At 43.1% G+C, this 26,355-nt stretch overlaps 1 protein-coding gene across 3 annotated transcripts in view; it reads right to left on the bottom strand.

The window, feature by feature from the left end:
• Window positions 1–26,132, bottom strand: part of NR3C1 (nuclear receptor subfamily 3 group C member 1) — a 70,286-nt gene extending 44,154 nt beyond the window's left edge. For 2 of the 3 annotated variants that reach the window (XR_013929868.1, XM_080398170.1), the window contains exons 1-2: window positions 25,347–26,132; window positions 22,076–23,264 (exon numbers count right to left, since the gene is read on the bottom strand). Coding sequence is in view for 2 of the 3 variants with exons in the window: in XM_080398170.1 (XP_080254296.1) it covers window positions 22,076–23,250 (1,175 nt within the window). In the remaining variant the exon portion in view is untranslated. The remainder of the gene's footprint in view (window positions 1–22,075; window positions 23,265–25,346) is intronic. The other variant, XM_080398169.1, reaches the window with a different exon arrangement.
• Window positions 26,133–26,355: the final 223 nt, after the last annotated feature.

Below are 26,355 nucleotides of genomic sequence, written 5' to 3'. Positions count from 1 at the left end.
ATTTCTTTTTGACCTCAAACTAAAGGCCAAGAAGAGTGATTGTATCTTAAGACTGCTGTTTAAGGAACAGTTACTGTAAAATCCCCTGTAAAAGCAGATTCACTTTAACATCCAAACAGCCATGACTCCTTGGTATACATAATGTTGGCTGAGAGGATGCCATCAAAGTGACCTGCCCATACATTTATCTCACACTGAAGAATCCATGAGCCAGAATGAATAATACACACACCGTGTTGGTGCCTTTGAAAATATCATTCTCTGTGCAAAGGAGGAAGTCACAACCATAAGCCTCAATCCACGTGCTGAAGCTCTCCTAGCATAAAATATTTTGTTTTCGAGTATGTGAACATATTTTGAGGGGTGGGGGGAGAAGAAGAGGACATGGAAAAGGAAGCAAGTTTCCTGGCATATCTTTAGCATAATTACACGGGCAAAAAGATCAATTACAGGCATTCATTCAGCCCAATCATTCTCCAGCTCACAGCATAGAGACATTTAACTTAACATTCCAGAAATTAGATCACGCAAACATTGGAAGAAATCTGGCCACACAAGTGCAAAACACCAGGTTATTCTGGCCTGATGTGACCTGGTACCTAGAGTGCTTCATTTAATGTTTTGAGCCATCTTCCCCTCCCTCATAATTAAAAAAATATTATTGTGAAAGGTGATTTTGAAAGTAGAGTAAGCTCTCGGTTTCAGGTACATGGAAAGCAAGCAGTCAGGCATCAACCCCAAGTTGCTGCGCACAAACAATGAATGTCTCAATTAAAGAAAGTTAGTGTAAAACTGCTCCCCAATTAAAAAAAAAAAAAAAAAAAAGGAAAAAAAAAAGGAAAAAAGAAAGATTAATTTCAAGACCAGCCACTTCTCAGTGCAGCATCTGCAAGACCATTTCTTGAAGGCTTCTAAGCAAAGCTCAAAAGCTTCATTCCAAAATGTGTAAGACCCAATATCTGAGTAGCTCTACTATTTTCCCCAATTTTAATATTTAGGCCGGGAAAGCTATTTAACTAAAGGAAAAATAGTTTTATTTTTTGTATTTGAAAGGAAAGGAAATGACCAAGTAAAAAGGCATTCTTCTGAGCCTGAATGCAAGTCACAAGTTGCAGGATAGCTGGAAGCCAGCTGGCATGCAGCCCATTTACAGTAAGTTGTTTACTTGTTGTCTAACCACTAATAACTATTGAGAGTGGATCCCTGAATCAAAAAAAACCACCTGTGTTTTCTGTTCAGAGAGGAAGGAAGAACAAAGCAGACTATAAAAATATTCACCGCTGATGGTTACTACTGTGACTTCCAAATCAGTACAGCAGCTTTTTTTTTTATATATATAAAAAGGATTAGAAAAATGTAACGTAAAATTAAACCCCCTATGTATCAGACAAGGCAAAAACATTATTTAGATATGAGCAGGAACTGTATTATTAAAGAGAAACAACACTGGTATGTACATGTCCTCCATTTAAAACCCTAGCTTTCAGGGCTCTGTGCTCCTCGAGCAAGTACAAAGCGTGTGACAGAACTGAGGAAGACACACATCACAGATGTTTAATTCCTTCTAAGAGTTCTCAGTTATTTAAGACTAAGTTTAACCTTGTGATTCAAGAGAAAAAAAACCTGCTGATGGGTGCTTGTAAATATTCCAAACGCTGAAAGGCAAGTAAACCTGCCCATAGATACAAGGCTTTCACAGGAGTTTTACCAGCTTTGCTGGGCAGTGCGTGCCGTGCTGCCGATGAGAGCTGAGGCCCTCGGATGGCTGCAGGAACTGTGGGAAGCTCCGCTGACCCTCCCAAACAGGGACGGGAGACACTCCAGGGGTCTTCCGAGCAGCTCCTTCCCCCTTCAGCTAGTGTAAGGCAGACAGATTTGGGGCCTGAGCCACTACTCTGGGGTAGCGGCTGCTGCTCAAACATGCCCCAAGGACTCTCTTGGGAAGACCAGCCATGGATGTGTCCTGGGGACAGACTGCCTGCCAGCCAGACCATGGCGACTGGCACCAGACTGCTATAAGCCAGCAACCCCACCCTGGCATTCCAGCCAAACACAAAGCTACTGTGTAAAACCATATCAGGTTCAAAAAAAATATTACTCATGTATAAATATTCTGTTAATAAGCCTAAAAGTCATCACAGATGTAAAAAGATAGTGACAAGATATTTGATCCTGATTCTGTTACTCGCAGAGCAGCAGGTGCTGCTGTATTGAATTTGCATCTGTACTTGATGTCATTCAGCATGCCCTAATCCCACTCCCGCAACTACCGCCAGAGGCCATGTCTTGGTGCAGAGGTGGTAAGCAGCTGACAGGTGATACCCACTTAGATCTCCTCTTGCTTTACATGGACAGTTACAAATATTTTAGTTTGCTGAAGAAAAAATGAAGAAAACCCAAAAGACTATTCTAAACCACATTTGTAACGAGACACACTAACCTTGTCCCACATGCTGGGACTCACCAATGGACTTCAAACCCATGACTCAAAATGTTTGCCTTACATTTGCATGTCTACACTGAGACAAAACCGGCATATTACTTCTCTAAATAATATTAAGTATCAAATATCACCCCTCTATATGTAACTTCTATTTAAATACAAGTTTCATTCTGAAAATTTCAAAATATACTTGCATATAGTTTCAGTAATTGCTGGCTAGTGATATAATAGAAACAAGCATCACTAGGATGGGAACAAAGTAGTTTTCATTGGCCAGGTGCCCACCAAGCCGCTTTATCACTCCCCTCCTCAGCAAGACGGGGAGGAAAGAAAATAAGATGGAAAAAAACCTTGCGGATAAGATAGAAGGCAGTTTAATAAAGCAAAAGGCCACACATGGAGGCAAAAGAAAATTAAAGATTTATTTTCTGCTTCCCATCAGCAGGTGATGTCCAGCCACTTCCTGGGAAGTAGGGTTTCAGTATGCATAGCGGTTGCTCTGGAAGACAAATGTCACAATAACAAATGTGTCCCCCCAACCTGTCATTTCTCTTGGCTTTTATTGTTAAGCAGATGTCATACGGTACGGAATATCCCTTTGGCCAGCTTGGGTCAGCTGTCCTGGCTACATTCCCTCCCAAGATCTTGCCCACCCCAGGCTGCTGGTGAGGGGGGATGCTGGAAAGAAAGCCTCGATGCTGGGAGCCCTGCTCAGCAGCAGCCGGAACACTGGTGTGTTATCCACACCTTTCTAGGTACCAGTGCAAAAGCACAGCACTGTGAGGCTGCTGTGGGGAAAATTAACTCCATCTCAGCCAGATCCAATACACCTTTTTGCCCTCCTCTTCCTCCTCCAGTTCATTATATTTTGTCTTTATTTTAAAATACTGGCTGATACATACCTGGCTCATACCTCCTAACAATGTTTTGTTCCATGTTATCTGTGCTTCTTCCAACAGGCAAATTCAGAGTAAGAAAAATACATGTCCCGTACCAAACACACACTGCTTAGTTTGCAAAGTGCAAGAAAGGATTTATTAGAAATATTTTTATCTAGCTTTCACAAGTACATGAGAAGAGATACAATTAATCTCAATTTTCATTTGTCTTTCTCAGCAGTACCATGAGGATGAAAAATACAGAACTTTAGTTAGCTTTTAAATGTGGCTGAACTAATCAACAGTAGAGGTCTGACATACCGCCATCTGTTATGGATCAGCAATATCCTTTTGCATGTATACGTACAAATTTTTACATTTTTCTGCACCTTTGTTTATTCATATAAACTATTTTTTGTGTCAACAGCTTCCAGAAGGATTAAAACCCCCCAAACCACTGAACTAAATAAAGCATCCCTCCATCTGCAAAAGGTACATAGTGTATACATTGAGAGTGATCTCGTCTCATTGTGCCACCAATAATAGAAAAAGGAAGTACAGGCTTGACTAACTCAAGACATCCAGAGTAAAAGGTGAATGTGTCAATGTTAATGAGCGTAGCAGAATTATAATCAAATATTTGATTCAGATTTTTGAGACGCAGGATGGTAACAATTACAGAACTCCCCACCAAATGTCAACAGTTTGGCAAGTGTGATGCTACAGAAGTGTTAGTAGAAGCTAATGATAACACAGACACCTGCAGAAAGAGGAAAGTAATAAAGTTCTCCAGTTTACAACATCTCACTGAGAAATGTAAACAGAAAATAATGGAGACAAACTAACATGAACACCTGCTGCTGGAGAATTCAAAAGTAATTCAGATGCACAGACTAAGAGACAGTGCTGTGAAAAGAAGGATCTCAAGTAGTCCAGGGCATTATGAAAGGTAGAACAGCTCCTCCTCAAGAAACTGCTGTACAAAGTGCAGTTACACAGTTTGTTTTCATGATTCAATCAACAAGGACATGACTGTTCAAAGACTAACTTAAACAAAAAAAAATATTCCTTTTTAAGTTATTGGAAAATATTACTTGACTGGGATCCAGAACTAAGAGCAAGACAGCAAAGCAACGCACGCAGGTGCGACGCAATATTCAGCGAGGGTGGTGCCACTAGTTGCTCCCAGCCTGGTCTCATTTATGGGCATGAAAAAAGTTCTTCAAAATACAAGCTGGAGAAGGTAATTATTCTCATTTTAACAGCAGTGTCTAGTCATCAGCTTGTCTGTGTTACTCTTAACTTTTCACATGTTGTGTAAGGGTAAGTCCAAGCAATTAATACTTTGCAGTATCTGCACGAAGACTCTTTCTGCTTAGAAAGAATCAGAAAAAACCCTCAGGGAAGAAATACACAAAGGATTCCTAACAGCATTCCCTACTTATGCATCAAGCACAACTTTACTCACTAAAATTAATGGGAAAACTGTTACAGATTAATAATCATGGAAAAGAACAGAAGTAACACAAGGTACTGCAGACAAGAACTTATGAAGAGGGATTCAGCTGGTCCTTTCCAATCAGTGTTAGGAAAGGACGACTGTTGGGATCCCATGGCAAGAGGGTGCACGCGACCTGCCCCACAGCACTGACTCTGCACTTTCAGACCCAAACCAAACTGTTTTGCAAACACACACAACTGAACAACTGAAATGAATACAAGCTTTTTCCCAATAGCCAATTTACTCACCTTGTAAAAATCCCCAGATTTAATGCGTCTTTAAAACTAGAAGCTTAGAAGTACCGGCAAGCATTGCTAACCAAGGAACAACAAATACAATCATGTTCCCAAGAAAAGAATGGTTATAAATTTAAGAGCACTGAGTTCCATCCTTTGCTGTTAGAAAATGAATATAAATAAATTATTGGGATAGCTAAAACATTTTCAATTTCTATTTTTTCTTGAACGACAATATATGCTGTATTTGTAGAAAATACTTCTACATATTACATTTAGATTTGTAAAAATCTGTAGTAATGCTATTAAATTTATAATTATTCCATTACTATAAACAAATTGCAGTTAAGTTGAAGAGAAAGCAGCCATGTAAGTGAAAAGATTTTCCAGTTTTGCAAAACTGGGGGGGGCTGACTGCTTTTGACATGTGTCTGTGACAGCAGCACAGGAGTCAAAACAATGTTCATCACTGCTACAGCAATCTGAAGTGTGTGTGTGTGACCCGACAGGGACAGCTAGGGAAAATAACTGATGATAATATAAAGATAGGCTACTCTGTCATACATAATAGCAGATTTTAATTGCTTAGAGGTCTTTGGAGCTACGACTACTGTATGAAACAAGCGAAAGATAGCTTTCCAGCATGTAGGAATTTCCCTAGGCAGCAGTTTGAACCGCCCGCTTCCTACAATTACTTTGATTTATCTGCAATTTTAAAGACAAAACGAAGCATCCAATTTAACACACTGGGCAGGAGGAATACACACGCATGTGAATATACATTAACAATGAGGAAAAAAAGTTGTGCAGGAAGACATCACTATGGCCACCACAGATTTCACTAATTCTTAACACTATCATACATGACATTCTCTTTGCTGCCACCTTCCCCCTCCATTTTGTCTGTTTAGCTTATTGACATGCGGGGACAATTTCTTAAGCACTGGAGACAAACACCTGACATAAGTGTTCTGATAGTAAATTAAAAACACATCTAACCCCCCTCAAGAGCAGGCAACATGGAATGAATGAATACCACCTTGAAGATGCAAGCACACCAAGGCTCGCAGAACATAAGCCAGAGGGCATTCTCTTTATTCTTCTTGGTCATAAAACTCCTCGTTTACCTTTTCATCTGCTGTTGCACACAGAGCTAACGATTTCACAAAACTATCACTGATAACCCAGACTCTCTTCCCGAGGCCCATCTGCCAGCTCTGAGATCCATACTGTACAAGCAACATATAGATAATATTCCCTAGACACATAACTGCACATTTTCTACATGGAGGGTGCCCTGTTAGCTTGGGCTTGTCTGTGTGCTCACTGCGCTCTCAGAGAGCTTTCTAGCCTGACACTCAACCACTCAAAATAGCTTTGTATCAGCTAACCCAGAAACCTCTCTGCACATTCCCTTTTCAGGCCCCGTCTCAGCACTGACCCACAAGACACCAGGCAGTTGACTTCTCATCCCGAAGAGCAACTACTAAATCCCACCCTTCGCTTCCTATTCTATAACCAGCTCTCAAGCCCACAAAAGAGCCACTCTTCCAGTTCCATGAAAACTCAGGGGGTTTTGTTGGTTCCCTTCTTTATAAATGGCCTCTGGCAAGGAAGCAAGTCAAAGCTCAAAAGAAAAAAAATAATATATTCAGGTCAATAGGACTTCAATGGTCCACAGGCTCACTGACAAGCTCACAGAAACACAGGATATCAGACGAGGTGGTGTTTTCCATCCAGGAGCAAGGACAGCTCTTTCCCAAGAGATTTGCGTGCTTGGTGATCTTACAGCTTTACAACCTAATACCCTGCTGGGGCAGAAGTCAAGCTAACCGACCCACACTGCCCCAGGTCCCACGGAGCCATGGTTTTCAAAGGACAAACATCGGTAGCCCCATCACACGTGGCTGGTTTATCAGAGAGGCCACCTTTGCTGGCTGGCAGGTCCTTCAGGGCTTCTGGGCAAATGCCACCCAGGCCCTGTAGCCCATTAACACGGCACTGCTCTGCCTGGCTGAAGCCCTTGCACCCACGTCCCTTGGCCCAGAGGGGTTCCTCCAGGAGCCCCTCCAGCCCACGCCGCTGGGGCAGAGAACGTGTCCCGTGGCCCTGCCAGGCCCCAGACGTCCCTCACTTGCCCACCGCCCCGTGTCCTGCTGGTTCCCACCCCAGCCCCTGCTAGCAGGCTGCTCTGCAAGCCACCAGACTGGGCACCTTCTGCAAGGCACTTCACCAACTCATTTTCTTGATCTCTGTAATCTCCTATTTACATTTGAACTTACATCTTTATGGCATTTTTGTTCACCACAACTGGGGAAGCTTTTCCCTGTTTTAATATGCTTTTTTCCTTTTCCTCCTCCCCCACCAATTGAGCTACTTGGAGCTATCAGTGTATCAAAGCAATACAATTCTGGCACACAGTACTGTTAGGTGTTCTGAGCTGTTTACAGGGGTTCCTTGGTGTTGGTGCTACATTTTTAAAGTTTTGTCTTTAAGCCAACTGCCTAATTTACATGTACTTCCCCCTTTTACAATTGCCTACACGCTGGAGTGACTTGGCTTGCTTTCTCCATCAACACTGCCTAACTCAGCAGTCTTGTGATGGCTACTGCAAAGCAGCTCTCCCTAAGGCCCCAAAGGGCCCTCTCTAGCCAGCTCACAGCATCACTGGAAACTACATCTGGAAGCCCACCTTCCCTTGCTGCGTTACACATGGAATCTCAGGATATATCAAGCAAGTTGCACCAAACACAGCCATGCTGTCCAGCATGTCCAGCAAGGACAGTCTGATGTAGCTGGTGACAAAACACTGGGATAAGACAGCTGTACCTGCACCACACACAGAAACTGCCCAGAAATACAACACAATGGATGTATCTGTGGACCCCTCCGTAGTCTTTGAAGGCCGTTAGCTTCCCAGTCCCATGAATATCCTGACATAGTTTACCACTTAGTTATGGAGTTTCTTACAACATGATAGAGAATTACCTTTGATAGAACACCGGATTTTAAACACAATCTGGAGAAATCTACTTTACAATTAGCACCCAATCAACAGGTATCATTTAGTAAGCAAGTTACGTGTGCCTAGAAGGAATACGCCAAAGTCACAAATAGTTGTTATGTGGCACCCAACTGCCTTTAAAGTGTTCCAAAAACCCTCAGAGTCTACAGACCTTTTGAATACACGACCAAACCAGATCAAAAAATCTGATGCCATCCTGCAGAAGAACATCTGTCCTGTGACACTGGCTTCTATCAGGGTGGGGGGACACACCACCATGCTCAGATTGCATCTTCAAAGTAACTTTTTCAACTTCCAATGCACAGACAAGGAGTTATGCCATCTTCACAAAAGCAGAACCATTACAAATAGCTTTGAGTAGGATAAACACCAGTCAACAAAAGACTTTGTTGCATTCATTTCCCTTTTAAAATACAGAACCTAGAAAGAGACTCCCTGGTCCAAAAAAACCAGCCCACATTCATCCTTACATGCCAAAAGAATACGCACACCCCCTCAAGACACCAACAGTAGCAGTTGCGGAAATAAATATCTCTGCGATTGCTGAAATAAACTTTTGGACGTTTCTGATAAAAATTGGAATTGCAGTTTTGCCATCTATTTCCATAAAGTTTTAGGGCTTCCCTTGTTAGGTTATGTGTTCCATTTCATTTTTAAATTACAATGGCAGTTTTAAGATGTCCACATCTTGAAACGCTGCATACAGGAAACCAGAGGTTGGTAGCACTTATGAATGCTTGGAAAGATTCAAAGAGCTAAACGTTGCATTTCCTTTAAAGCTCTTCCTCAGTTTAGAGGCTGGGGTCAGCCAGGAATAGAAACATAAGTCACTTCCTCCCTCCCCAATGGTATGCTGTGCAACTTACCCATGTAGTTTTGATCTACAAGATGGAACAAACTGAGTCACAGAACCAAACGGACTATCAGCGGTATTCCAACCTTCTGATTGTTATTTAATACCAGATGTTCCAAACCCTGAACGTGTTAAGAGTCTTTAAAGAAGAATCTTTAAAGTAATAAAATAGGCCCAAGCTCATTTGTCAAACCAGTTGCTCTGGTTGGAAAGTAGCTGTCAAATATCTAGTGTGACTAAGAATGTAACCTTGCAGGCTTCCTAATATTAACTGCTCACTTAAATAAAAAAAATAAAAGAAGAATGCTCTGCTACTCAAAATAAAGAACTCAGCATTCAGATTTTTACAACACTTACATATTATCCAAGGAGTTTTAGCAATAACTTTCATTTTTATTAAATCACACACATAACTTGTAAATAACCTGGCATTTCATTTGAACAGTCTTCTTCAACTATGGAAAGCTACAAAACTTGTTAGGTTGGTTTTGTTAAAAATGAAGGTGTCAGAATAGCTTCCTCATCAGTTTAGAAAATGGCAGATACGTGGGACTTAGTAGAAATGTATGTTCAGGAAGGACAGAATTCATAAAACTATGAGAAAATGAAACCAAAGGACTTTACATCAGACCAGGACTCAGATTTTTTAAAAAAATATTTCCCACTGAAATCAGTGTGGCCAAATGGCCTTTCTAAAGCCTGGGCTGGGTTGTAACACAGTAGAACAGGTTAGGGAAAATGCTTTTCTTGAAATATGCATCTAAGTAGTAGCTCTTTTTTCTACACGTGACACCTAGAAAAACTGTATTTGCGATACAGGATCTCTTTCGTTCTTTGTGATACTTCAAATAATAAGAGAGCACATAATTTAACGTTCATTTTTCTTTTAAAACCTTGAGCTTTTATCAGTATCATTTGGTCAAAGCAAGTAACAGAAAAAGCATTACAAGTCTCTCCTTTTCTGCGAAAAGGTATTACATAATTTATAGAATCAATAGGCAAGATAGAGATACTATCATTCTTTACAAATTCAATTTTAATCTATGTTTGTTTGGAAATCTGAGTAAGGCACATGCTTTATTTATTTTCAAGTAAGTATAACTTATGATCTTTCACTTTTTCTTTCTTTGTATTTTATTCCATTTTAAACTACTCTTTTTACAGCAAGTATCTCTTCAATAATTTATCATATTTGTAAGACAATCCTGCTGAGCTAAATGAAAACACAGTAATTTCTTTTGCTGAAATTAAAGAGTTAAGAAAGAGTGCTGTAACCCTTCGGCCTCATCATAGCTGTTTTCCTCTAGAATCTACCAGAGATGATATGGAATCAATGAAAACAGCATACTAATAATGGCTGACTAATATCTTTTTGGAGTTTCCTTATCAATATCTTCAAACATTTTAAAAGTTAAAATTTGGTAAGAGAACAGTTTCTTGCACTCATGAGAAAGCTGTTACCCAGAGAGATGAATCTGTTTTTAATGTACTCGAGAGTAAAAAAACCAACCACCTGGTTTCTTTAGGTTAAATGATCCCCCAGCTTTCAGATACAACTGAGGACAGTCTTTAACCCCATCTCTTATCACTGAAAACTTCTCCGTTTTCTGCTTTCTGAGCGCATGCCCTCACCCCCAGCCCCACTTCCCCACCACCACTGTGAGCTCTGGGTCCCCGAGGCCTGAGGCAGGGGTGTGCATCATGTACCACACAGGGCTGTGACCATCGGCCTCTCCACACTGGTAAAAGGCTATATAAACATGTAAGACCATATATCTTTAAAAAGAAAGTCCAAATCGTATATGTCTGTTCTTCCCACTCTTAGTTTCATTATGTAATTCAACTACCCTCCATATTTGATTTGCATTTGCCTTATAAAAGGACAGCATACCTACACCAGAAATTTCTCAATTTGCAGTTTGGTTCAGCCCTGCAGTTGGGATTTGAGCTGTGCTCAAATGCAAGCCCCTCGCTGGTGAGCACTGCCTGTAACACCTCCTCACACGAGACTCACCAGCAACATGTCAGCAAGTGCCAACCTCTACAAGGCTGCTCCACAAGGCCACCATACTAAGGTCTGTAGTAATTTTAAGAGCCTATGGGCACCTATACTGGACAGAAGATTCCTATTTGGTGCAAGATCTGCCTCATCACCTGTCAACACAAAGACATCAGTAGGGTTTGTAAATCGCATTTATTACAAAAGTGCAATGACAGAACAGGCTGGATTCAAGGATCCTTGAAGGCCCCTTCAATCCCATCACTTGTGTTTCTGCGACCACTTACAAACAGGAGGTATATTCCTCCCCCCTTCCTCCTCTAGTTATTAGCTTACGTACTCGGGTCCTTGCCTGAGGAACCAGCATCCTGTCCAAAGGAGAGGACTCCTTCACATGCCCCCAGCCTCCTCTTTGCTCACAACCCGTGTTAATCGATTTCATCCAACTCACCTGTTGATTTAAATTGTCTTAAGTGAAGTTTTTCCCACTGACTAAAGACCAATTGATAAGGGATTCTAGCATTCAGAAAGAATCTGAATTGGTCATTTCATATACAGTCTGCTGCTATTTCAATAAACATTTATTATCTCACTAAAATTAAACTGTGATGGGGAATTCCATACTCCTTCACTTATCTCCAGCATGCAAAAGCTTTTCTGGATACCACATTCAAGATCTCTAATTTTTAAAGCCTTTTTAAATGCCCATTCTCAGATAAGACTGTTTTTCTTAACTTTTGGCTAATATTCTGATCTACTCCACATGTAAGAGAACCAAGATGCAGAGTTCTTTAAAAAAAAAAATAAATTAATTATATCTACAAGCACATCACCCTCATATTAGGACAACGCAATTAGTTTTGGAGTAATTAATACGTAACAGAAGATTAACAAAAGTTCATCAAGCAAAGCAAACCATCAAGGGCAGCAAAAGTAACCCATGAAAAAAACGAGAGAGAAAGGAACAGCTAGGTAACATGCAAACTGAAATCTGGACATTAAACCATAAAGTCTGCAAGTAGGTGTTTGGGTTTTTAAGTTAACATGCATGGACTGCAATCTTGCATAGCAAATCCACATGTGCGCATGCAGCACATGCATGCTTTCAGCACCGATTTATTCAAAACCTTTAGCTGGCGGCTTCGGTAAGTTATTGCTTCAGAAAGGTAACAGAAAACTCTTACAAAGGGACAAAAATAATCAAGAAGAAAAAAATACACGGGTACACAGTGATACATAGTCATGCCTATGGAGTAGATGTGTTGATTTAAAATATTACCAATTTATATAATCTCATCAAATGAAGAGCTACGGAAAAACGATACATTTTATTTACAATAGCACATTATAACTGTATTTATACACACCTGATTTTTAAGTGGTATGAGAGACCACACAATCCTTTCCTGACAAAGTACCGATTTGACAGTCAACCTCTTTCAAAGCCATACCATGCATCCTTGTCTCTCAGTGTCAGTGAATGAATCAGTAGTTAAAAACTGCTTAGAAGAGCAGCACAGAATCAGGCTCCAACACTGACAACTAAAATCCAGAGGCACACCAGGTTCAGTTTACCAACCACCCCAAGTGTGACTCCTGGTGTTATGGAGATGCTCTGCCATGAGGCAGTTGTCATCTGCAGCGTCTGATGTGTTCTGCCAGCACTATCCTCGCAAAGGTCCCCTTCCTCACAAAGTCATACCAAAGTTGTACCAGACCCTATTACCACATCATTACATATGATCACATGCACACACCAGGCGAGCAGGTTCTCCAAGCAATGACAACAAAAATAAACCGCATCAGCTGCTCTTTTCTGTCACAGATACCAGACTCAGCTCAGGAGAGACCAGCACACAGCACAGTAGCCCTTCTGCACCATGTCAATAAAAATAACAAAAAACCCCAGAACCTCACACTTGTGCTCTCAAAAGCAGGTGATGACGGCATGGGAAGGCACGGCTTAGCTACGTACCACCCAGGGTTCAGAGAACTCATGGATGTCCTGAAGTCAAAAGCCAGGCCAGGTGCTCGCATACCCCAAGCAGCAGTGTCCTTTCTGAACATCCAGCCGGGAAGCAAGAGCACAGACAAAGCCCTCTCCCATCATAAACAATTCACACAGCCGGAAAGGAGCTGTTTCGTGGCTAGAGGACTCTCATCCAAGGCAAAAACCTCATTTTCTAAACATTTCACAAGATTTCCAACCATAGATGTCCAGTTTTCACACATACCTCACTCCACCAGAGACAGGCAGCCAAGCTACTGCCTGCTTGTGAACAGAGAGGTCATCCACCTTCAAACCCCTCTTCTCAATGAGTACTAAGCAGGTAGGCATTCAAATATTCAGAGACAGGAACACACACATAAAAAAACCACCACCCCACACCCCAAGTTTCTAAAACAAGACCGAAGTCCCTAACGCAGTCAGCAGCCCACCCCAACAGATCTTTCAGATAAGGACAGTTATAGGACTTTTCCCAATCTTCTGGAGAGGCAGATCATCAAGTATCAGATCTCAGATCCTCCAAAACAAAACCAAGCAAACCAAGCCATAAAGCTGTAATATCACTTCCATTATTTCCTTATTTGAATAAACTACTTACTTCCCCGATACTCCATTGTTTGCTCTTACCTGACGGTACAGCGAGTTTCCCAGATAGCATTTTGAGGCAAACTACTCATTTGTGTCCCAATTTCTTTTTTACGAGAAAACTAGCACCCTTAGCAGTATTTACTTACTAAAAACTTAAGTTATGCAAATGAAAGCAACCAGAAATACGAAATATCTTGGTAAAGCAACAGAAGAGTAAGTTGTGCCCTGCTGCTCATAAGTTTCATATTAAATCTTGTGTGACCATGACGCATAAATAGGATCAGATCATGATCTCCAGCTGTTTTCTGACACACAGTAACTGTACAAACCTATTACAAACAGTTTGAAGAATGCATTACTGTAAAATATAATATGGAACTCAGTTTCTTAACTAAATTACAGTAGCAGTGAAATTAATTCAATTATTATTATTTTGGAAATCCTTCCCCAACAGCAGTTTTGCCTTTGCAATCTCTGGAAAATTGAGATATTTGATTAAGAAGTAGAAGCTGCGTATAATAGTGCATCTCCACAACAAAATATTATCAGCTTGTTGGATGTTAATTTTCAAAGTACATCAGAATTCTAATTTTCTAGCAAGGCTCAACACAGACCGAGAGCTCCACAGGTACAGCTCGAATATGGAATTTTAATGATAGGCAACCGATACAGACTATATTAAGAATGCAGTTGGCTGGTACAGAAATGTGTTCCACAGAAGATGTCAAGAAGACTTCTGAAGAGCATGATTTCCTCCAGAAATCCACACAATTGTACTGATTATTGACTCAAGGAACCATTATTATAAAACTCTACATGATATCCTGGGTAAGTAACACTGCATCCTGGAATCTAAAGTTAAGTCTCACATGACAACAGCAAGAAAAACTGACATCATCTACATTACAAAATTGAACTCCAGTTGCCAGCCAGCATTATGTCCCTGCTACTGCCAAAACGCACCTCTGGGACATGTGAAGCTGCCATGTGATAAATTCAGCGGTGCAGGCCCACGGTAAGTAGAAAAGATGTCTTTTGTCACAGTATATAGTTATATTTCCAGCAATACAGTGCATAGCTTGCACACAAGGAGACGTTGTTTCAGCCAGGAAAAGAATTTTGGTAGAAAACATCACAGTCAAGGTTAGCATAAGCTGAGTCAGGTAAGCATGTAGAAGGTAGGTGCACAACACTATACCTTCTTTGTAGTGAGGATGAGGTAAGAAGAAAAACTCCAGGAGAGGCAGAGTAATTGCGCTAAATTGTGTTCCCAACCCAACACACTACTTCTGGAAGCACAATTACTCACCCCTCAAGTAAGTACCGTAATTCAGGATGCTGGACTCGCCATGCACGAGGGACAACCCACACCTTCTTGTACTCCTGCGGAATGGCAGCTAAAGTTGCACATCCGCAGTCTTTCAGCTTCCTTTTAAGTAAGTCCACAACACTGAAGTACTCCAACACGTGATGAAGTACACCCTGTACAGGTAGCCCTCTGCTTAGATTCCTTTGCAGGTGACCTGCAAAGCTATACTCACAATTTTTCTCACCCTCACATATGGGCAAAGTAACTGTAATTTTGCATTTAATTTTTTTTCCCACAGATATTTAGAATTAGTTGATGTGAAGTCAGTGCCAAGACAATGAGCTGAAATAAGAGTGTGTGTGTGTGATCTATTCCAGCTGTAATGGTTCACTTCTGTGCCACGGTGATGACGCCATCCACTGACAGTATCTGCCTAGTATTTCCAGAACCCAGCATTACGAACAAGATTAACTCCTGGTCTAAGAGTGTCTTGGTTATTTAGGCAAAGGCTCTGTAATAAATGGGTATTAGACTATAGTGAATCAGCCAGAAAACTGCTGTAATGAGAACACAAATAATCTGTACATACAACAATGCAATACATTAATACTTCAGTAAATAAGATTAAAATTTGTGTAATACTACCAGGCTCTGGAAAACAAACACTACAAAACTAAAGATGGCTTAACACAAGCAGCTCCCAGGCTCTGTTGCACAGCGTACTGTACAGTTAAACATTTTTCCCAGAAACTACCTTGTTGCACACACACTTGTTCCTGTGTTTCTAAGAACAGTTAGAAGTTGATCATTTTATGAATGCATTTTAAAGTTCATTTCTGTATACCAGAGGTGACACCCTTTCAGTTCTTCTAATGACACAAAATCAAGACAACTTGTAACTACAGCTCTACAACGTTTTTCCTATTGCTTGTAACTTGGACTGAGCACATGATTTTATTGGTATGTTTTTTATCTCAAGAACAATGACATTGGAACCATTCACAGAATGTGTATGTTATTCCGTACCAGCACATCAGCAGCAGGATATTGGCTTAGGCCAGGGGTCCTCAAACTTTTTAAACAGGGGGCCGGCGCACGGATGAAGTGGCAGGCAGCCATCTGCGGCTGCTTGGTTTGCCCCCCCCAGTCCCTGGCGGGGGGGAGCAAGGGGGTCTGTAAATACCGGGGGCCAGACTGAGGACCCTGGGGCGCCGTAACCAGCCTGCGGGCTGTAGTTTGAGGACCCCTGGCTTAGGCAGTCTTCATCTACCCCAGAAAATGAATGGAGATATAATTGTGTCTTGCAATATTCCACAAGCCAGGGTTTTGTGAAGAGAGAAGTTACTACCGAGAAATACATGTTCATTTTCTCCCAGGCAAATTTCTGAGTGCTGAGTACTTGCTCTCCTCTTGTAAGAGGAGACACTGATCATAACATCCAGTGGTGTGAGAACAGATGTTTCTCAGGCCAGTGGTAAAAATCTTTAATAAAATGTCCTAAGAAAAGGGCTCCAGATCACACTCTGCACTAAAATGTCAACACTGAACCCCTTGTTTGCTCCAAGAAGCATTCCAAAGAGACCCAGAAGCCACAGACTACTGAAAAAAATATTTTAAAATAAATCTATTAGCTTCTTTTTATGACCAGCTTACAGTAAGAGGATAATGAGTTAAGAGTTTGGTGTCTTGACTGAATATTGTAGATCAATAAAGAAAATACAAAGCAGCACAACTAAAATTTTTGCAACCAACTCATTAGAGGAGTCAAAGGAGTCAGTAGAGCATCCGTTCCACTGAACTACATCTTACAGACAAGGCAGTAAAGAGCTGTGAAGATAACGTGTACTTGAGCCTGAAGACACATTGGCAGGAGCACTGGCTTTCCCATCATACTTAAGACTAACTGTGGAGTTATGATCGCTAGAACAACAGTATCTGCCTTGGAAACTCGACTAGGTTAAGCACACTCGTCAGTGAACAGCACTCATGGACAGAGATGCTGAATCCACCAGTGTGGAAATAAGAGAAACAACGCATGTAATTTTGCAAAGCATTAGAAGCCTGAACCGTCAAGCTTTGGCACAAGCATTACATCCAAGACAGCAGTGGCAGGTTCTTCCTCTATGATCTTCACTACTTGAAGATAGGCACATTAAAAAAAAAAAGTTTTAAAAAAATGAAAAAAAGTAGAGGAAGCCCCCAGAGGCCCACCTCCTAGGTGCAGCTACAAAAAGGGACCTAGGATAAGAGGACTTTTAACCTTTTAAAAAGTAGAAATAATTCCGGTTTGCAGTTACCTATACGCATAGAACAGCTACAGCTTGTTCATCTCCAGAATGAGCAGTAACAGTCAAGGTAAGAAGGGACATTTGCATCTCCAGGACAATTTGCTCTCACTGTACAAAAGTAATCTTTAAACACGGTAAATATATGATGTAGGAGTTGTTTAATACGTATGTTTCACATTTACAAGAAGATCCGTCAGTAGGGCTGGTTCAACTACAGTTTTGCTTTCACTGGTAGCAGAAGAGTACAACAGGGTTCGACCACTATTTAAGATGGATAAAAAAATGCAATGGGCAACAAAAATCAGCTTGTGTTTCAGAAGCTAGAACCAAGTTTAAAACAGAGATTGTTGTAGGGGGAAACAAATTAGCAGAAATTTAAAATTTGGTTTGGATTTAAAAAAAAAAACAACTTACTCGGCCGTCGGCTAGCTGAATGGATCAGCTAAAAACTGGAAAAATGGAATCTTACATGATCTATCATTTACCTAGCTACTTCTTCATCTTGCCTTATAGCACATTCTGCAGGACATTCCCGATTCAGCCCTTTCTGCAAAAACAATTAGATTTTTTTGTCATGTATTTCCAAGACTCAAAACCCAAGTACAGCATCACATGAAGCTGACAAATCACAACAAAGACTACTGAAACACTGAGCACTCAAAATAACAAGTCTGGTTTTTATATCAAGATAGAATTATTCCAAAAGACATATTTATGTATGTACCATACATTACATACTGCTGAGTCAGACAACATTTAAAGTACTATATCCAACCATGCCAAGCTGCTGGCCTTGGCCAAATGCCAAGCTGAAACAATGCAGTAAGACAAACAGACAACTGACCTTTACCATTTCTAGTAAACGATGACTTTTTTTTCCCCCTTCCTTCTAGTAAAACATCCAAGTCCAAGAAGAATCCCAGTTAAAGAGAATGGCAGAAAGGTAACTTGTCCTGGAAAGAAGGCTTTGGACTGTGACTGACCAGCAAAACTTTTTCTCCCTTCCAGATTCTCCGCTTCCCTCTGCTCTTGCCCTTTCTTAAACTTCCTTAATGATCCTTATCCCCCATAAGCTTAAGTACTAGGAATGGTTTCAAATGTAGTAAGAGAAGCTGTAACACTGCCAATGGGGCCCAGTTTTTGTAAATTCTGGCTGTAGGCTAGAAAAAGCAGCACACAGAAACCCCTGCGTCGCTGTGTTGTTTCTCATCGTCCTTTGTTCCCCCCACAAGCCACATCTCCAGGAAGTCAGAGGAATAAAAAAAGTTGAGCAATGGATTTAATGTATATACCACACAAGAGTCCTACGACTGTGTATTGCTAAAATAATTTCCCTGAAATTTATCAGTTTTCACTGGCATTTCTGTAGTAAATCACAAATACTATCCCATCAGAAACAGACACCATCAAACCTTCTAATTCTTCAGCAAAGCATTTACCAAACAATTTCAGACTGTTCTACTACTTTTCCAGGTGCTGTCTCACTTCCATTACAGAAAATCTAAGGCAAATTGTCTCAGCCTACTTTTTTCCTCCCTCTTCTATCCACCTTCTCCCTAGTTTGCTTCACTGTGATAGCTCAGCAGGTCCCTCAGATGGGAGACCTCGCCAAAGCAACCCTGGAACAAAGCTGTCCTGCTGTCACAGGGTTTCACTGCTGTTCAGAAAGATACTGAGTGCTAGCTGCTGAACACCGAGCTGCAGCTCCAAGTTTGCACATCACCACAAGCACTAGCAGACTCTTCCACAACCCTGAGATACAGACAGCAATTTATTGACTCTTGCCAATTCACTCGCATCAAACAAATTTCTGAAGTTTGTATTCTGCTTCAGAATACCTCCTGCTGTTCATAGGAAAACTGATTAGTTTTCTCAGTCCTGATTATCACTTGTCTCATTAGCGACAGCATGCTGTGCTATACTTAGAAACAAAATAACTCAAAAATTGCATGACATCAATTCAAGACTGCGTGTCTATGAAGAGACATTACATGCTTTCCATTAAAAGTCAGATTAAATACCACCTGAACACAGGACAGAACTGCAGCTTTTCTTCCCACATATTTAGTATATAATTAATAAGTTATGAATAGTCAAATAGTTCTACCAACAGCAGTATTTCCTACTGGAAACCGAAGTTTAGCAATTCTAAATTCCCAAGATCCCATTCTAAATTCCCAAGATCCCAGCCTTCACCGCACACAAATAGTACCTGAAAGAAAAAACCAAACCAAACCAACCAACCAAAAGACCACAGGTACCTGGCAAGATAGTCCTTCTTTTGTTTCTAAAACAAACGCCAATTTTGTTAAGTCGTGTGTAACATAAACAAATCCACAATACATCACCTTAAACTAACCTAGTTTAGACCAAATATTTCTGTCAGGGTTCCGGAAGAAAGAGAATTCCTGCTTTAAACCCAGGGTTCGTCAGCATCTCAAACATTGTAAAAAAAAAAAAAAAGATGGAGTTGCCTCTATTTTATTAAAAACAATATATAATAAACCCAAGCAATGTTATTTTTAGAATTGGACTTCACAGTTTTAGCATACAAAAATCCTTGAGAACTAAGGACAGCTTCCATAAAGGCCACAAATAATGAATTTTTCTGCAAAACTCAACTAGAAGCCACCCCCAAATTCTTTACATGATCCTTAAACTGAGAAAAAAAACCCAACCATCCATTATCTTAAGGCAAAAGAAAGCAACAAAACAGATTACAGCCTTGCAGGAAGCAAGAACAGCTATGCTTGCAGCACAGTGTTGTTAATACTGCCCAGTGGTGGAGGCAGACTTTTGCCTACAGTGCTGAGGATGCTCCCTCGCCTACAGCAGGAGCTTTGCTGAGGGCCGCTGCCAGCTCTCCCCAGCACGCACGCCTATCGCTGCCTGCTCAGTTCCAACACAAACACACCAAGCACGCTCCTCAGAATTGCTTCATAAAGGCGACGATAACATCTAGCACTGTTGTCCTTTATACTCTAGGATCAGATGTATTCTGTACACATTAGGAGCTTGAGTGGGTTTTTCATCACAACATTATGAGAAACAAAGTCTATAAAATTGGTGTTTATGAAATTCTCCAAAAACTGTACAAATATCTATGTGTAAACAGTTCACCTATGCATGTGCATGGTTCTACCCAAACAATTCTGTAAATCAAAAACAATGCATGAACTTTACAGAAACATTCTCATAAGTGAGGTTTCCATTATCAACAAGGAATCTGCTTACTTAAACAGCCACTGAAATTCACCTCCCAAACCCAATAATGGTACTTCTTGCTTTGATACAGATTTTATAACAACTGCCATTAAGGACACAGTGAGAACAAAATAAAATAAAAAACCAACACCAAAATAACCCCATGAAATAAACTAGAAACACCACAGAAGTTGGCCTGATTACGCAAAAGGTAAGTGCAAAGGATTTCTACTTTGTCAAAATAAGTGGTAAGATACATTCAATATTCATATACTGAAGTGGAATTTATCCACGAATTTAGATTTTCCTTTCTGGATTCCTTACATTACAAATTGCTTTACGCTCTTAAAAAAAAAAAAAAAAAAAAAAAAGAAATAAAGAAAAAAAAAGATATCTTCACTACAAAAATGAAAAACTATGAAAGAAATCTAGAATGAAAGCAAGTTAAAAGTTGCCCTCCTGAAACAACGGAGAAATCCTCACACACCTCATTCCAACTGTGGGAAAACCGAGCATATAACGTGTGGGGAGAGCTCCGAGACTGGCGGCTGACACTCTGGGGGTGAATTGTCAGTGGGGTGATAAAAAAAGAAACTTAAAACAGATACTTCATTAAAAGCCTACAATTTCTGGTTTTACATATATGGACTTCAAGAGCCATTTTCTAACTGAGACTCCACAGAAACACAGCAAACACCTCTTCCTCCATTGAGAGCAAACACTGTGCCTGTGCAAGTATATGATAAAGAAAGAACAGCTACGGAAAACATACAACTGGGTGTTCATACTGAAACGAGAACTCGTGCCCAGCTGCGAGAGATGTCCACAGCTACCCACTGAGATAGCTGCCACTCCGTACGTACCCCTGAACGGCAGAGGAAAAGTGTTTTACTTGAGTATCTGCAGCATTGAATTACTTGGAGAAAACACTACTTGACTGCAAATAACTACACCAAGTCACTTAGACACATGCTAACCAGCTCCCCTAAAATACCCTGCTCTCAAAAAACAGCTATTAGCAAGCCCTCCTGTAGTTCTATTTAAGAGTTAAATTCGAGGTATGTTTAAAATCTTACTGCAAATATTCTTATGTCTTTAAATGCAGTTATTAAACAAACCGCTGAGTATTTCCTACTAGGAATCTTTTTGTCCATGTAAGGTAAATGCAATACCAAGCAAAGCTAAAACTCTAGTTCAGCTTAGGTGTAATTCTAGAGATTTACCAAGCAACTAAGTTATTTTTGCGCATAACATTTAAGTAACACTAAGAAGAAAAAAAAACCCACAGTGACCGATTCTCTAACCCTCCAGAACAAGTAGCTTTCGTATACAGTTAAATACTTCCCTCTATACTGCCTTCCTTCTATCCTGCCTTCCTTCTATCCTGCCTTGTATATGAATCCTTCTACCACATACTCAAATTTCATCGTAGGTTGTATCTTAGAATTTTTATTTTTATGTGTTTCTTTTTTTAAAACATGTCAGCTCCCCTTCTCTTTTCTTCCCTTTAATACCAATAGTTGAGTACACGGTTAAAGCTCCTATTGTACTACAGAATAAACAAACACCAGCGATGTCTGATCAGACAGCCATACGTAACAAATGAAACAGGGATGACTGACTTTGAAAGGAAAAAACCCAAAACCACTAGCAAACACAAAACAACAAACCCAAACTAGCATGCATGCAGCTGTGCTAAACATTCTTGTAGTATTTTAATAAAGAGCATGAAAAACTAATTACCTTGAATAGCCATTAGAGAAAGCAGGTCTGCCAGAAAGGTTGAGCGTTCCCAAAGGAGCTAAGGTCTCATCCCCTGATCCCTGGCACCTATTCCAATTTTCTGAACTCGCAGGAAGAGATGGAATGATATTAAAAATTGGTTTCTGATCCTGCTGCTGAGAGAGCGACGCAGTATTTAAATCATAGTGATATATCTGTCCCCCAGAGGTACTGACACCATGGATAGATATGGCAGAGACTTTAGTACCCAGCAAGTTAGACCCAGAAAAGTTTGCCTGACAATAAATTGGGCCCATGTTTTCTTGCTTTATGCCAGGAGTACAGAGTTCAATGAAGTCTTCCTTTTCTGTTTTCACTTGAGGCACTGGCATTTTGGAACTGGGCAAAAGGTCACCACGGTCATTAATTTTAGGTTTAGTGTCACATAAAACAGGAGGCTTGCAGTCTTCACTGAGATTTCCTTCCAGGAGAAATGCATCATCTGCAGATATAGGGGACAGCAAGCCACCATCATCTAGCAATGGGTCAAGTCTCCATGGGCTCCCATTGGGCTCTTTGCCAGGAGACACCGGCGGCAATTCTAAATCCTGGAGAATATCCAGGGTGCTTTGGTCTTCAGAGAATAACTTCAAGTTGCCACCGTTGGAGCCAACCTGGCTTTGGACTGCAGTTCCTGAATCTAAAGGTATGTTGCGGCCAGCCATGCCCGGGAAATCCGGCTCAAGCGGCACCTCAGAAGATATTGCTCCCTTTGTGTCCCCAGCCAGGCTTGAGGACTTATTCAAGCTCGCAATACTTTCTTCCAGGAGCCTGAAGTCTGTTTCTCCAGAAGAGATGCCGATTTGGCCCTGCTGGGAAAATCCAAGGTCATTTCCCATCACTTTTGCATCTGTTTCACCCATGTAAAGTCCCATCGAGAGCGATACTGCCTTGGAAAGGTCTGGCTGAGGCACATTTTTTACTAATCCTTTTGAAAAGTCAGCCGAAGCAGCTTGCTGATTGGAATCTGACTGAGAAGAAGCGGGGAGAGGAGATGTAGACACAGGGGCTTGTACAGTAGCTCCACCCCTGAAGGGTGGATGAAAATCCATCACGATCCCTCCTTTGGTACTGATGAGCGCATTTTTCCTTGTTTCGTCTTGATCCGATGAGTTAAGCAATTCTTTGGAATCCATTACTTGAACATTAGCTATAAAAAGATCACAAGCATTCAAAGTTAGCACAGCAAGGGTATTTTAGTAACAGCTTACAAACCACCAACAACTACAAAAAAAGTCTGAATCATTAGCCTAGTGAACCTGGTTTAGCTGCTCTGAGAACGAAAGCACAGCAAATTAAACTGCGAACTGGCAAGAGCCACATCTTTCTCAAACCCACTGGTGTTGTTTCTGGGGTTTTGTTTGTTGGTGGTTTTTTATTATTATTACTACTATTACTTATTTCTCACTGGTAACAAGGAAGTATATTTTTAAAGCTTTTCTAAGCCTGGATGAAGTGGTATGTCTGCCTGCATGCAATTCAAAATCAGACGACAGCATATGACATCTTTCTGAACACACTCTCTCTGTTACCGAACCTAGCAAGTAAGGAAGCGTATGAATTGTTATAGTACCCAATTTACAGATTTTGCAAGCTAATGTTCCCTGGTATTTAATTACACTTTGAGCAGGGCAGGGGAGAAAGACATTTCTCGTCTTTCCCAAGTCAGTTCCCTCTCTCCCTCCAGGTCCAGATGTAACACCCACAACATGTACCGAAAGGCTCCAGAGGCAGCTCTCTAATGTAGCACCTACTGGCTGGACCAAATTCTGTTACTGTCCAGGAGCAACACAATCCCCCTACTACACAACACAAGGTTTGAGATTTTTGCATTGGTCTGGCTTACAGTGCAACTCGTGAGTCTTCAAATAAATCTCAGATTTATAAACAAAAGCTAACTAAAAAAAAAATAAATAAAAAAAGAATTTTTATTAGCGTCAAACACTTCTACCAGCTCATGGCTGTTCTTCAAACACACCTAACATGAATCTCCTAAGTTTGATCAGTTTGTATCTGCTACATTTATTTTCAGCACAGACCATAAATATTTGGAGAACAACTGTAAAGTCTTTGGCAAACTTTCTATAACATTTGTCTACGGCCAAACAGTCAGAGCAACCCGCTAGCGGTGACCAGCTCATGCTCCCCTTGGTCTGTAAGAGCAGGCGATGCCCACGTTATTAGGCCATGGCATTATTTGTTAAGCAGTGACCCCAGAGCGTGCACAAGTCTATAGCCATCTTAATTACAAACCCGGCGGCTCTGTCGCCCATTTTCTCCAGACTGCCGACCAACACTGCTGCTTTCTCTATGCCAAAGTTAAGGCTGCGATCAACAGAAAGTCCTCACGTATAAAAATTTTAAGGTGGCCCAGCGAGCTTCAGTCTGGGCAAAAGCATCCCGAGCAGCAGCTCCTCGACGGGAAAACCCTTCCTGGGCCTTCGACGGCACCTGGCAGGGCTGCCCGCTGCCTGACCCCAGCGTCCCACCGGGGGCTGCGCTCCGGCCGGCCGGCCCCACCGCGCGGGGGGCCAGGCGCAGCGGGCGGCACGGGAGCACCGCGGGGCTGCGTAAGGTGCGCGCCACATCAGCGACTGGGGGGAAAAAAATACTTTAACTGTCTACCTGCAGTTATGACTTTTTTTTTTTTTTTTTTTTTTACGTGAAGGGGAGCAAAAATGTAGTTATTCCACTTGACAATTTCCCCAACGGAATAAAGCGGCGAACCATCCAGCGCAGGAAACGTGTCAAAAGAATCAGATGCGAGTCTGCCCGAAGGGGCAAAAAGCTGCGAATACCGAAAACCGCCGAATTACACTAAATTCTCCTTCGCAAAGTACAGTTTTCAGAGAAATGTGTCGGGACCTGTTGAGCCATCGCCGCGGCACACCCACTTCTGCAAAATAAGACCAGCCCACGGACGCGCGGCGGCACCCCGCGCTGCTCCCCCTCCCCGCCCCTGACGCCCCGGCCCCCGGCCCCGCGCCGCTCCCCGGACCGCCCGCCGCCGCCCAGGGGAGTCCCGCCCGCCGCCGCCGCCCTGGGCTCCCACCGCGGGGGAGGCCGCGCTCCGCCGTGCCCCCTCCCGTCCCACCCCGGGACCCTTCCGGGGGCGGCTCGGTATGTCCCCCACCCGTGCTCGGGGCATTCCTGCGCGGTGGCACCGCCGCCCCGCCCCCCCTCCCGCCAACTTCCCGGGACGAAGCCACGGCTTAGACCCCGGCCCCCTTACCTCGTCCGGGGGGTGGCGCTGGGGCTCCTTCAGCCGCCAACTGCCATCGCGGCGGGGGGCGGCAGCCAGCGGGAAGGGGCGAGGGAGCGGGCGGGAGGAAGTCGACAGTCGCCCCTCCGGGGGCCGCGGCGGCGGCCAGCACCGCTCCGCCGCTCCTCCTCCTCCCGCCGGATCGAGACCCTGACCTAGTCCCCGCCCCGCCCGTCGCCGCCACCACCACCACCGCGGCGCCCCCTGCGTTAATTAGCACTAATTGCCTCCGCGGACTTTGTCCCCCCGCCCCGCTCCTGCCTTCTCTCCGCGCCTCCCCGCCCCGTCCCTCCGCCGGGCAGCTCCGCGCTCGGCAGTGCTCTGCCCCCGCCACAAAATGGAGGACGGCGGCGGCTGCCTCCTCCCCCTCCCTCCCTCCGCCTCCCCGACGTGGAGAGGGAGTGGAGACTGGCGGCAAGGAGAGGGGCGGCAGCAGCAGCGCGCCCGCTCCCGCTGCACGGCTCGGCTCGGCACTGCGCGGCCCGCTGGCGCTGGCCGCCGCTCGCTCGGGACCGCGGGGCAGTGCCCGCCGGGCCCGAGCGAGGGGAAACGGTGCAACCTGTTGGCTAAGGTGGGCAACTGCAGCCTGCGCCGAGGGGCCGCCCGCCGCCCCGCCTGCCCCGCGGCTCTCGCCCCTTCCCGGACGGCCCGGGCGCGCCCCCGCCCCCCCACCCCAACAGTGGGTCCGCCGAGGGGTGGCGGGCGCCACCTCCGGGGTGGTCGCGCTGGGAAAGCTGCGGGGCCGCCCCGCTTCTTTCCTTTTTCACTTCCTCCGCTTCCTCCCGAAAGGGCGAAGCGCCCCGGGCGGCAGCTCTGAAGCGGGAGGGCCACCCTTCCCCGGGCGACTTCCCCCGCGCCTCAGCAGCCCGCCCCGCGGTCTCGCGGCTTCCCTCCGCGCGGTGGCGGCTGGGCAGCGCGGCCCGGCCCCGGGGGCAGCGGCGAGCTCCCCCCCCATGGGTCCCGCCGTGACAGCCCGCTT

This window comes from Falco punctatus (genome assembly GCF_963210335.1).
Source record: "Falco punctatus genome assembly, chromosome: 8".
Classification (NCBI taxonomy): domain Eukaryota; kingdom Metazoa; phylum Chordata; class Aves; order Falconiformes; family Falconidae; genus Falco; species Falco punctatus.
Note: the sequence above shows the minus strand (reverse complement) of the source record. Positions and strands in the feature narration are given on the sequence as shown.